This window comes from Myotis brandtii, unplaced genomic scaffold, assembly GCF_000412655.1.
Source record: "Myotis brandtii unplaced genomic scaffold, ASM41265v1 scaffold373, whole genome shotgun sequence".
Classification (NCBI taxonomy): Eukaryota; Metazoa; Chordata; class Mammalia; order Chiroptera; family Vespertilionidae; genus Myotis; species Myotis brandtii.
The window spans coordinates 119174-133475 of record NW_005364339.1 but is presented as its reverse complement, the minus strand read 5'-3'; the positions used below and the strand labels follow the sequence as shown (position 1 = coordinate 133475).

The following is a 14302-nucleotide window of genomic DNA, read 5'->3' as shown; positions in this document are numbered from 1 at the left end:
CCCCTGCCAGCCTGATCACCCCCAACTGCTCTCCATGCCAGTGTGCTCGCTCCCAACTGCTCCCCCTGCTGGCCGGCTCAACCCCAACTGGCCCCCCTGCTGGTCTGCTTACCCCCAACGGCCCTGCCCCCCATCAGCCTGATCACCCACAACTGCCCTACCCTCTAGGCCTCTAACTGCCTCTGCCTCGGCCCCGCCACCATGGCTTTGTCTGGAAGGTCTCCTGGAAGGTCTCCCAGTCTAATTAGTATATTACCCTTTTATTAGTATAGATTAGCTTAGGTCTCAGTATTTTGTATAAAAGCATTAAAATTAAAAAATATATTTTTTTATTGATTTAAAGAGAGAGACATATAAATTTGTTATTCCACCTATTGATGCATTCCTTGATTGATTAATGTATGTGCCTTGATTGGGGATTGAATTTGCAACCTTGGTATCTGGAAGACAAACTAAACTACCTGGCCAGGACTAAAAATTTTTTCTTTCACAAAATGAATCACTTTGTAGCTCACCTAAGATAAAATAATTACAGATTTCTATAATGTTTGGATTTTTTTAGAGAATCACCTGTTTTTTATATTATTGCCAGGTAAAAATGTTGCTATTTCAATGATCTCTTAGATTGAAATTTGGAGATTGCTATTTCTCCTGTATTAATCTGGAGCCTGTGTCAAATTGTGCATAAGCCCTAATAAGTGCATACAAAAGCATTCTTCTTTGTTAAAGAATAGAAATAATTCTTTCTATGATTATTTTTCCTTTTTCTTTTCATATGACTGCCATTTGGATACCTTCCTCAATAGATACCAATTTTTTTTAAAAAATCAGTGTTTTTATTTCTCATATTTATTAATCCATTAATTAACAAGTTATCACATGTGCATTCATTTAGTTTATCAATACTATGCAGTTTTAGAATGAGTGTAGGTGTGGATTAAGTTTCATGACCTTTCACATATTAGAGGGGCCATTATAAAGACAAATAATTCAGACTATTCTAAAGACAGATGAATAGAAAGGACAAAGAAAATGGTTCTGGTTTACTATAAGAAAGAAATTTGTTCCAATTGCACAAAGATTTGAACAACTATTCTCATATATAAACTAAAGTTAGAGTGACATCTATATAATAATTCACAATAAATTAGAATAATCTCTCTTCAGCATTGACCCTCAAATTCATGTAAGTTGTGTATGTGTATGTGGAGGGGGTGTTTTCTGAATCTTTTAAATCTCTAAAAAATAAATTTGGAAAAGGACTGAATTGCCCTTGGAGATACTAAGTTCCTCATTATTAAGAGAATTCAACTTTAGCCAGGATGAGCACCTAGGGATTTTTAAAAAATCACAAAAAACTGGTGAAGAAATGGTCCTTTGAACACTGACATAAACTGTTTCTAGTAATGGGAGGTCATTAAGGCTCTGTGTAGGTGTGGCGTTAAAGAGGAACAATAGCAGATTATTCCTTTATTTATTTATTTATTTAACCTTAAGATAACAAAAATAGACAAAGACAGATGTTTGTTACTGCTCTGTGGCATTTAGAATTTGGACAAGCTTCGGGGTTAAGACCATATGGAAACAAACTTTTCATTTGGCCCTACTAAAATAGAGCTCCCTACCCGTAACATAGCAGTTTGCTTCCCACAAGGACCCCATTCTGAACTTCTCTCAGATCTGGGCAGACACAGAGGATAGAAGCTTTAGAACTAATTCCTCTTCCACTTGAGAAGGAGCCTGAATGGGACCCTAAGTGGTAACCTGAGAGGAAGACTACATAGCACTACATCAGATTTGGGAGAGGAGTTAATGGTTAGTGTAGTAATAACTGCTGAAAAATAACAGGCAACAAACATCTTTTCTTCAGTATTAGTGCCAAAGCACTGTTGCCATTGACTTTCAGAGAAACACACAGGCAAAATCATGATCTAGAGACAACTAGTTCATGATGATAAAATTAAGAATAGAGCTTTTTGGGAGTTAAGGTACATGGCTAGTGACTGGAAATGGAACTTTATGAGGTACTAGAAATGTTCTATATCTTGATCTTGGTGGTAGTTACACAAGCGCATCTTATTTAAAAACCATACAGATTAAGTTGGATGCTCATTATGTTCTTTACTGTTCTCATGTTATCCTTTAATTAAAAAAACAAGTGTGGGAATCAATTTCTAATAATAGCTGGTAGAAGATTATTAGATTCTCTCTGTCAATGTTACTACTAAAAAAGGTTAGCAAATTACTCTAATTTTATCATGTAATCTATGTCTGCTGTAACAAAATGTAGTAGGTTATTGAGTGTCTGTCAAGTGGCTCTACAGTCCTGACCCAGGTCTGTATAGTTTCTTAGACATCACAGCAGGTCCAGGGGAATTAATACACATGGGCCCACAGCAGATCATGTCCAAAGTCTTTATTCATTAGTAGCTCCAGTAGCTGGAGACTGTTAGGGTCCCTATTCTGAGATCACTTGCTTCATCTTCTGGGATTTCAGTTCACATTGGAGCAGCCTTTAAAGCAGCGGTTCTCAACCTGTGGGTCGTATCAGATATTTACATTATGATTCATAACAGCCAAAATTACAGTTATGAAGTAGCAATGAAAATAATTTTATGGTTGGGGGTCACCACAACATGAGGAACTGTATTAAAGGGTCGCAGCATTAGGAAGGTTGAGAACCAGTGCTTTAGAGAGATCTCTTATCAGGTTTGATCATCCTGGAAAATCCATTTTTCTCAAACTTAAAACAAAGTTTCATACCAACCTGTTATTAAATTGTGTTTATTTACACTAACAGGGGGCTTCAGACTATACAAATATTTTTTTCAGTTTTAATGACGTCTAGTATTCAGACTGTCCTTTGATTTAGTGGTGCCAATTGAACTGCCTACAAAATGTGTGAAATGTCCAATAAGCTTGTATTCCCTGGGAAAATTATAATTGCCTATATAGTTTCATGGGCCAGAAAACATTCATGATATTACAAATAATGTCTTTAAATGTATCCGAAGAAAACTGTCCACAAAAATGTTTAAATAAATAATGATGATAATTCAACTTGCCACCTCAAACATGATTTCTAAATCAAAAGAACGCTTCATTTTTATTCCCTTTAAGCAGTTTAGGGACTCTAACAGATGTTTTACCCACTCCACAGGTTATTTTGAGTTGGTTGCAGGAATTTTAGTTTTCCACCAGAAGTTTTCCCTCTAAGTTTAGTGTTGAGCACTTATCATTAATGAACTTCACTGCTTTCTTGGTAGGTTAATCATATTCTGATCATAGTATTGCTTTCTAGTCACACATTTCTTCAAAGACTCAGACCACCAGATAAAGAAGAAACTCCTTTGAATTTCCATCTGGCTTTGAATTTCTATCTACTATTTTAAAAATGTATAACTAGCTCATAAATATTTCAAGTACTCTGCAACTCTTTACCTTCCAGGCTATAGTTTTATAACTCTTATTTTATAAAGTGATGAAGTGTTTTGAACGAAGTGTTAGTGTTAGTCTTAAATGAAAGAAAAGACATGCCAAGATTTTTTTGTCTTCAATATAAAAATGAAGCACACATATTAAAATGAATGATTTTGATGTCTCAATTCGTTTGAGCTTTTTCAATGATACTCAGGGACTGGTATACATTAAATGTTGATGAAAAATAAAAGTTACGTTGCTTGTTCCATATTAAATAGCATCCGGTGTGTATTTTGATGAAAGAAGCAAAGAAGCATACACATTTCTTTGAATGGATCATTAATTTAATTTAGGATATTTTAAATTGGTAGACTCTAATACCCTACGAGTAACTAGGTTAGGTTTCCACCAATTATTAATCATAGTTATTCATGATAAAACTTTTTATTATAGCTTAGAGTTTAATGGCTTGTTCTGATGATGGAATGAAAGCACATTGCAATTTCATTTTTTTTTATAATTTCACAAGTGTTTTTAGTAAGGATGCAATTCATTACCTTAAAAAACAATGATATCTCTTGTCTTTTTGAGAAGTTCTTTAAAGTAAGAAAAGTTAGACAACACTAATGATATTTATACAATTTTAGGGATTTGAGGAAACACTTACCAGCTCCCTCCTCCAGTACCTAATTAACCTGCTTGCTTAAGTTAGTTATTATATATAAAATTTACTATCAAAGACATTTTGAAAGAATTTCTGCTTTGTAATTCAGAAATATTTAGTTCTAGTCCATTAAATTTTTAAGATTTACTGATAACACATGTTGAATTCATTATAATAAATGATTGTATCACCTATTTTCAACAACAAATGGAAATTTTTTAAACACTGAACTGCACTTTAACACTTTTTAACTTATGTGTGAAAAGTTTTCTTCAAATCCCTTTAAACTTGGAAGATCAACCTGTTCTTATGTTTGGCATTAAATATTTCCATTCTAAATTTTGCTATGAAGCTTTTCTTATTAATTCACTATTATATTCATTATAGCTAAGACATTGTTTATAGCTTAACTTTCACATTCTATCAGATAGTGTGTTTTTATTTATTTAATGCAATATGCTCCTTGAAGTTAAAATTTAAAAAATTAAAGTATCAATCTCTAGATTTTGAGTCATAATATGAAGAAAAATTTATTAGCTGGCTATATTACTCTTACCTTTAGAGGCCATGAAGATTTCTGAGTCACGTCTTCAAAGATAGCCAGGTGAAAAGAAAAGGTTTTTCTTGTTGCAGCAAGGAGAGGAAACATGGCATGAATAAAACTTCAGAAGGTGTCTGTCTGCTCCATGCCAACTTACAAATAACAGAGGAAGGGAATGCTTCATTCGGCCTCCAGAGAGCTGTATTTTATCACTTTGAACAACAGGGGAAGACGAAGCTACCAACAAAGGTAAACTCTACTCAGAAACCATCATATTACTTGGTGGTTGAAGGAAAAATTTAAAAATAATGAAAACCAAAAAGGAAAATATATAACACTCATTTTAAAAGTCTTGTTTCCACTTAGTTGTTTTTGTGTTCCTTGGAGTATACACTTTTGCTTTCACTATACATTAGACATTCTATTTTCCTGGTTGCTATAAATCTCCTGTGCCAGAGTCATGATAAAATATTCTATCATGTATAACTTTCTGACAGTTCTAAGTACAATATTTTATATTTTGAAAATGTTTGAACATAAACTTTCTTATTTTTCTCTCGAGATTTCTACCTACTCTCTCCCACAAAACAAATAAAAAGAACATGTATTCCCTTCTATTTATGTACATAAATAAATCTTTATTTTCATTTTTAATTGAATTTGATGAATCAGAGACATTTGGAAATACAAACCTTCGATAACCTTGCAGTTCATTGGAACATACAGGTGATATTTAGTTGCACTGCATACAGCAGGGGAAAAAGCACTGAAACCAGGCAGCTCACATTTCTAAATGCAGCTGATCAGGTGAACATGGAAATTTTGCTCACCAAGTCAATTGCCCTGGATGGCACAATTTGCAAAAGTTGAAGTTGCTTATATACTACATTATCAGCAACAATCTCTACTTCCAAAAATAGTTAAGCAGCCTGAGAAAGCATAAAGAATGATGAAAACTTATAAAGTCAACCTCACAGGTTGCAGATAGCCAAAAGTTTAGATTCTTCTTATTTGGCAAAGAGAGATTTCTTTTTATTATTGTTGTTTGGAAGTGTTCGGGATTAAAAAGAGTTGCCATTATTTGAATTGCAGGAAAGATATATAAACATGATCAGTATTTTTAAATTAAATTATATGTTTGCTAAATTTCTTAATGTTTGTCATGAGCATTTGGAAACACTTTACTCTAAAAAAAAAACCCCTAAATTGTTGTCAACACTATCAGACTTGGTATTTTAAATTATGGTCATAATTGACAAGTTAATTTTTACTTTCTCTAAAGCACCAATTTGAAATTAAAAAATAAAAGCCTAAGTGAATTAAGCATATATATTGACCTGTACAAAGTCAACCATCTATGTATTTGTATTGGCCATATGACTAACTGATAGACTCTTTGAATATTTAACCTGCAACAGAGACTTTCCAGGCCATCTAACTTGGTAAAGTTTAGACACTACCCATTTCTTTTTTCATGCTTTCTCCCTCAGTTCTGCTAAAGACCCAGCAGATACCAACTTGAGGTTTCATCTCCCCTTCCCTACACTCTTTTTGGTTTGCCAGCCTTTTTCTAGGTCATACTCACAAACCTTCCTTAATAGATTTCTCAGATGTTCATGTGTCCTGTTAATGTGTGCTTCTGCAGCCAGGCGATGTTTCTCCAGGAGTTGGCCTCACCTCCTCTCCTGCTGCTGTTGCTGCTGCCCTTCACCTTCACGGTACACTCAGTCCTCTTCTCCAAACATCTTCCACCTCCAAGGAAGAACCAGTATCACCATTTATCACTCAAAATGGTCACAGCATCCTCATCTCCCTCTATGAAGCCCTTGGCTTTTTCAAGCAGCATCAGTATCAGTTTCACTCTGCCATCAGGTTGCAGGTTTCTGCTCCGCTCCCTTGACTCCAGGAAATATAGCAATACAAATATGTTTAACAGAAATAACCCAAGGCTTGAAGGTAACATAATGGGATGCAGTACTAGAAAAAAGACTTACAAGTGAATATCAGCACAGATGGGTCTCAGGAAAGTTAGCTCCCTCTCTCACCTGAGCCTCTGCTCTGCTGCTTGGCATGCTCATTCCTCAGGATGTTCTGCTTTGCCTGTCCTTGTCCCTCATGAAGGAGGGGCCTCTGTATTCTCACTGTCTTCCTTTTTTGCCAAGAGGAAATAAAGAAAAACAATCACATCATAACCTCACCACCATTGCCCCCTGCCCGTGGCCTTTTTTGCAGGGCAGGCTATCACTAGTTTTGAAGGTCTGTTCATTCAATATTACATCATTAAACAGAACTTCCTTATTATTTAATTATTTAACAGCTAGATATTTGAATTAAATTTTCATGACAGAAAGACTCACCAATTTAGTCTTTTTTAGTACAAAGGAAGAGGCTGCCAGTTTATTTAAATCCAGAGTGATGCCTGTTATAAAACAAAACAAGAACAGCAATGTGTTCCAGTTTGCATTTTCTGGGGCAAGGATGGGGAATGGAGCAAAATGTTAGCCTAAAGGTCAGGGACAGGACTAAGAACCAAAGACTGGGATGAACTAGTCTTAGGAATATTTACATAGTTTTATGGTTAGTCTGCCCTTGGTTTTACTATAAAATCGTGTGTTCCTAAAAATCATATATACAAATACATACATATATAAATATATATATATATCCATATATAATCAAATATATATGGAATGGGAGAGAATTATTTATTTTTCTTGAGTTATATAAATATTATTTTGGTAAAATTCTAAAAAACATTTTATTCACTTGAAATTACATTTTTAAAAATTCATGGTAATGCATAAAATAATATTTATTTCCAGCAACTGCATGTTATTACATTTTATGAATATAATAAATACAGTTATTGATCATTGCCCTTTTAATAGACATTTGGATTGTTTCTGTTTGTAGGGTAGTGGTTCTTATGCACATGTGTAGCTGTCCTTTGAAAGTATATGTCTGGAAAGGAAAATGCCAGCTGATGGGGTATGAAGATCTTTATTTTTACCAGATATTATCAAATAGATCTCCAAAGTGCTTGTGCCAATTTACAAGCAACAGTAATGGATAAGCATTCCCTTTTCCACATTTCCGTTTCAAAACAGGCTTGGTTGGTAGAGTGGGAAATCAACAAGGGATACCCAGATATCGATTTATGAGAAGGCAGCATCCAGAGGTGTTTTTTAATCACCTGAGAAATGTAAAAACTTTTGTGTGTGTTTGTTTTCAGCTCTTCCTATCATGCTATATCATGTAAGAATAACTAAGAGCAACTTTTATAAATATCTGGTTAAAAAAGTAATGCTATAGATAGGAAGTGGTTCACAAATGGACTATAATTTAGTGATAAAATAGCTCCTTTCATTCAGTGAGTCTAATGGCCTGACTTCCTAAAATGTGAACTACAGACATGCAGCGTGTATAAATCTTACCTCTGAATTTATAGTTTTTTGCATTAAATTTGCTATGAAACAAAGCAGGATATGTATAAAGAAATTAATGAAGAAAATAAAACAAATCTAGGGAGATATATTGTTTTTATAATTTTTTTCTTTATTGATTAAGGTATTACATATGTGTCCTTATTCTCCCATTGCCCCCCACCTTCCCACTCACGCCTTTACACCCCTGGTGCCTGTGTCCATTGGTTAGGCTTATATGCATGCATACAAGTCCTTTGGTTATAACTATGTTATTAGATATGAAATAGCCAATCCCTTAATGTAGATGTGGCAGTTTCTTCCCTAGGAATGTGCAACTCTTATTTAAGCAACCATTTATCACACTGTGCAAACTGCCTATCAGAATGCATTTTTTTTACTATTTTATTCAAACCTACTAGAGGCCTGGTGCACAAAATTTGTACACTCAGCTGTGGGGGAGGGGCGGATCCCTCAGCCCGGTCTGTGCCCTCTCGTAGTCTGGGAGCCCTCAGAGGATGTCCAACTGCCAGCTTAGGCCCGCTCCGGAGCGGGCTTAAGCTGGCAGTTGGACATCCTTAGCGCTGCTGCAGAGGCAGGAGAGGCTCCTGCCACCACCGCTGTGCTCACCATCCGTGAGCCAAGCTTCTGGTTGAGCAGTGCTCCTTCTGTGGGAGCACACTGACCACCAGGGAGTAGCTCCTGCATTGGGTATCTTTCTCCTGGTGGTCAGTGTGCATCATAGTGACTGGTCATTCTGCCATCGGGTTGAAACCGGCTCTCCGACACCCTCCGAGGGGTCCCAGATTGTGAGAGGGCACAGGCTAGGCCAAGGGCCCCCACTGGTGCACGATTGGGGCCAGGGAGAGATGTGGGAGGTTGGCCAGCTGGGGAGGGACAATGGAAGGGCTCCAGGGTGTGTCCGGCCTGTCTCGCTCAGTCCTGATCAGCTGGACCCCAGCAGCAAGCTAATCTACCAGTCAGAGCGTCTGCCACCTGGTGGTCAGTGCATGTCATAGCAACTGGTCAACCAGTCAACTGTCTGCCCCCTGGTGGTCAGTGCACATCATAACGAGCAGTTGAGCAGCCTTAGCATATCATTAGCATATTATGCTTTGATTGGTTGAATGGCCAACTGGACAACAGGACACTTAGCATATTAAGCTTTTATTATATAGGATTCTTTTGATACAGTGCTTCATTCATTCAATAAGCATGTATTAACTTTTTACTATAAGCATAGTATTATAGAGCATACTGAGATATAATGATACAACCTCCACCTTGGGGGAACAGGTACTCCAGAGGAGTATCACAATAAAGGGATGCAATATTTTTATTTTTAAAAACTAAGTTACAATATCTTAAGAATGGCAATGATGTAAGTCATTCTCTCGTTGTAAAGCAAAACTAATTAAAATCAGTAATTCATCTTTCAAACGAGCAAACTTTGTTTCACATATACATGTCTAATTTTCCTTTCTTCTGTTCCTTTAAACAGGAAAATAATAACTCAAGATATTCTTTCTTAAATAATGAAAGGATAGTAAACCAGATCATGCTTCTTAGCTGTTAGAAAGACATGAATTTCTTACTCCTCTTTTTCTGCCTACTTAAAAAGATATTGATTTAAAAAAATTGAAAAAAGGAAAATAATCCTGGAGACAGAGAAGAAGAATCTGGGAAACTAAGATAAACTGGTTCTGGAGCAAATATATCAAGAGTGCTTCCCATTTTCCAAGATAATATGGAAAAGATTCCTAATTAGAGTCCTGTGTACAGACCTAAGGGACAATGGTATCTCATAATTAGTACATTGTAAAGCCCAATGCAGAAGCAAAAGCTTAGTTTATATATGGAAGTTATTTTTAAATATTCAGCCTTATACATTTTCTTTAGGTAAGACTAAGTTAAGTTTAATGGAGTTCTTTGAAGTAATCTGTCTTTACAGTGCTCTGTCTTCTGGAATTTGCTTGATCTATTATGAATAATGTAAACTTTTTTCCTAATGATATTTTCCTCTAAAGTATCTAAAAGAAGACAGAATATTCTGAGAGGTTCTGACTTATTCCAAGCTATATTACTAGAAAAAGAGACAGAAATTATTTGCAAAAAACATTACAGACATATGGCATATCAACAACTCTCTATTTAGATGTTCTACAGGGTATAGAACATTATGTGCATGTCTGAGAAGAGAGGAGAGAGAAGGAGAGGGATATATGATATCTATCTATCATCTATCATCATCAATCTGGAGAAGAAATTGGAGCTAGATTGAGAGAGAGAATTAAGAAGACAATAAAAATCTTCAGAGACCCAATGTTCTCCAAGAACTACTTTATCATTTTGAAAATCTCTATTTCTACCATTATTTTATTTTCAGATTTTAGCTTTTTATGTAGGTATGTTCCATGTATAAAAATTTTGAAGTCGCTTACAAAATATTTACACCACTTGTCATCTATTTACACATTTTAAGAGCAACTTTTCTAACAAACAAAACTGTAATTTATCAAGTTATGAAAATTTTCTAAAAAAACCTTACTATATTACCACAAAATAAATAAAGATAAACAATATTTTAAAAACAAAATTAAAATTTTATTTCAATTAAGACCCCTTTTGGCATTTTGCTTATTTATTCTGCCCTTTGGTTAATAGCATCAGCATCACATTACTATTTTATATTGCATATATGCAGTACTTGCTTCCTTAAGTTTTCAACATGTCATCTGTAATTAAAGGTAGACACTGAGTCAATATGAACAATAGATTAACTAAACTGCACTGTAATTTAGGTAAAATTACTGTGTCACTGTATATTACATGCAAAATCCACTTAAACTGTCATTTAACCAACAGTACTGCATGAACAAATAACTCAGTATATGAAAACTGCATCATAAATTCAACATTTTCATACATGAAAACTGCATCATAAATTCAACATTGCCATGTGAAAAACTGCGTAAGTCCTCCTCCTGTAAAATGATACTGTTTAGCTTATTTTAAGAGGTACTTTCTTCATATATTGTAACTATCTTTAAGCTCTTCAGTTCACAATTCATATAAAACTCTTTCATATTTAAAATAAACAATCCAATTTTAATCAGTGCATTAAATCTGCTTTTTAAGTTCATTTGAATGATGATTATCTTTCCCCCTAAAGAAATTATTTTGATAAGATTTTAAGAGGTATCTTACAACAAAATTCTAACTGTAAATGTATTCATAGTAATTTTCAAATTACTTATGATTTCTCCCACAAAGAATCTTAGAAAACTTGTAATAAGCCTATAAAGCTGATTTGCATATTTACAAAATTTTGAATAGCAAATATAGGCAACTCATAAAAAACAAAACAAAACAAACACATATTTGTTCAATGGCTATTTGTGAATTACCAGGTACACTGCGTACCTCTAAGGAATTATTCTATTATTGAAAATAACTTGATGTCAAGTAAAATCTTGACATACAATCCAGCCTTCTTCCTGTGCCTGCCAACTGACTTGTTTCTAAACACTGTCACATTAAATGATGGTGCTTAGGCAAAAACGCTGCACACACACATTGCACCCCCATCCACCTACCCACACTGAGATGAGCTGCCTGCCTTGGGATGAAATCTGCTTGAGTAAAGCCATATGCATTACAGCAAGCATTCCAGATCCCTAAAAGGACCAAACATTTTGGCATTAATACAATGTACTCCCTGTTTTCTCTAATATACAAAACTAGAGGCCCGGTGCATAAAAATTCATGCACTGGAGGGGGGTTCCCTCAGCCCGGCCTGGTTACCTAAGTCTCAGGCGACCCTCTCACAGTCTGGGAGCCCTCAGGGGCGGGAGGTGACCCAGTGATCAGGGGAAGGCCATGCCCCCATCACACCTCTGCTGCTGCCACTGCCAGCAGCGCAAGCCTCAGCCGGCCCTGGTTACCTGAGCCTCAGGTGGCCCTGGGCGGCTTGGTAGCTGCCATCCAAGGCTTGCCTGTGCCTTGGGCCTGCCCTGGGCTGCTGGGCAGCCAACATCCAAGGTTTGCCTGCACCTCAGGCCAGCCCTGGGCATCTGGGGGACTGAGGGCGGGTCCAGACGCACTGTACACCTGCCACCGCCCCCCGGTGGGGCTGAAAGGACTGGGGGATTCTGGCAGGGCTGAGGGGACTGGGCGTCACCATCTTGTGGCTATGGGCGCTGCCATATTTGTGACGGCATGAAGGTCAATTTGCATATTCCCTATTTATTAGATAGGATATATATTTTCCAGTTTTTTGTTTCATATATATGTGTGTGTGTGTGTGTGTGTGTGTGTGTGTGTGTGTGTGTGTGTGTGTATTTATATTTAAGTTTGTAATTAAAATTTTGCCAAGTGAACTGCAGACCATCAGTGTGATTGCATAAGCATGCAGGCCCTCGCAGCAGCTCAGTTCTGGTGCCTCTTCATGTGCAAGGCCAGGTGGTCAGAGCAGGAGAAGCTGCAATTGCACACCTGGCATTGGAAGGGCTTGGGCCCGGTATGCTTCCGGTAGTGGCGTGTCAGCTCATTAGAGTGTGCGAACCTCCAGTCACAGCCTTTCCTGGTGTATTTGTACAGCTTCTCACCAGTATGAGTCCTCAGGTGAGCTTTTAAATGAGAAGACTTCGTATAAACTTTTGTGCAGCCAGAGTAATCACAGAAGTGGATGCATCATTTCTCCACATTGGGGTTACTCCTTCTGTTGTATCTGACAGGTTGGATGTTTTGTGAATTAACTGGTAGAGTGGCAGGTAAATTCCAGCATAGGATGGAAGTGTGGGGTTAAATTCTGGAGCATCTCTGCTTGTCTATCTGACTTCCAGACTCTGAGCTTGGTGATGATGGGGGAAAGTAAGTGGCCTCTTGTGGAAGAAACTGACTTGCCATTGTGTATGTGCAAAGGGGTATGCCCTGGAATTGTTTCATCGTAATCTGCAGAACAGTGTGTGTGTTAAGTAAGGCCTGCCATGGCGGCGACATAGAAACATTAAGAGTGTCTGTTACTGTTGTCTGGTTTGTAGAACTAGGCATATCTAGATCAGGTGTATTCAGTAGCTGGTTCAGGTGGACCTGTGTGTGTGTGTGTGTGTGTGTGGCGAGGGGGGAAGGGGTAGAGAGATGAATATCTGGTGTAGGAAGTTCTTGTTTGATGAAAATATTGTTCACCTCAGGAACTGTGGTCTGGCGTGAGCTGAATATGCTGGTCAACTCAGGGAGGGCCTGTGTTGGGGTCGGAGGAGGGGCAGTCATTTCACTCTGGTGGCTGAAAATGGCAACATGTTCTGTCTTGTGTGTTAGGCACAGTCTCTGGGATTTGTAGAGGCCAGTTCTCAGGTGAGTGATGTCAGGGAGGAAGACATTCATGTTGATACTGACTGTAAGGTAACCCTTTACTGTCAGTGAAGAACTGGTCTACAACTGTCTCATCTATACTTTTTATTCTCTGAAATTATAGAAACTGGAGGAAGCTGAGGTGTCAGATACTTCTCCATTTCACATCTTCTCTGGACCAGCTCCTGAGGGGGAAGGGCGGGGGGGGGCAGTCGGCCTGGCAAGGGTGGTGGCGCAGGTTGTGGAGGTTGTGGGTACATGGGCTGCACCTGCAGGTGATGGTGCAGGTGCTTCAGCTCCTTGCCAGAGGAGAGTGCCATGTTGCAGGCGAGGTTCCTGGCTCCTAGCACGGGCTTGAGCTGCGTGAACATGGGCTTGTCCTGCGGGGCCAGTGGCTGGGGCACGGGTCTCAGCTGGATAGCACCCTCGTAGCCATGGGCACTGGGGGAGGGGAGCCAGGGGGTGGCTCCGGTCGCTGGGCGTGGGTCGAGCGCCCTTCCCACTTCATGCATGCTGGCTCGGGCCGGCGAGCTCCGTGCGAGGCCTCAGGCAGAGGAGGGGAGGCTCCGGACAGACCCCTCAGTCCACGGTTCTTGAAGGCGCACATGAAAAGCAAAACTCTTCCGCTCTGCCTGCCGTAAACGCCAACATCCTCAGGATGGCCATCTCCAGAGCCCGCTCCCGCTATGGCAGGTCTCTGAGAGCAAGTTATGAACGCGTACCTGGCCCGCGACTCAATTCTACCATTATTTTAAATATACTTACCTTGTCCCTTGGTTCTTGGCCTTGCTTGGTGTGGTCATTTTATTCCTCCCAACATCTGCCTATATCTTCAGGCATCACCAAAATACTGCACCAGGCCCTTTGGTAGTTGCAACAGACAGCCCGATACACAACTGCTTT

General features: G+C 38.2%; 1 protein-coding gene and 1 pseudogene across 1 annotated transcript in view; both read right to left on the bottom strand.

Annotated features, from left to right (window-relative positions):
* The window catches only part of PLSCR5 (phospholipid scramblase family, member 5), a 30192-nt gene extending 25537 nt beyond the window's left edge, over window positions 1–4655 (bottom strand). Inside the window, exon 1 of the mRNA XM_014544605.1 lies at window positions 4641–4655. Coding sequence (XP_014400091.1) covers window positions 4641–4653 — 13 coding nt within the window. The 5' untranslated portion in view covers window positions 4654–4655. The remainder of the gene's footprint in view (window positions 1–4640) is intronic.
* Window positions 4656–12475: 7820 nt separating this feature from the next.
* LOC102257107 lies at window positions 12476–13984 on the bottom strand (annotated as a pseudogene).
* Between the last annotated feature and the right edge of the window lie 318 nt (window positions 13985–14302).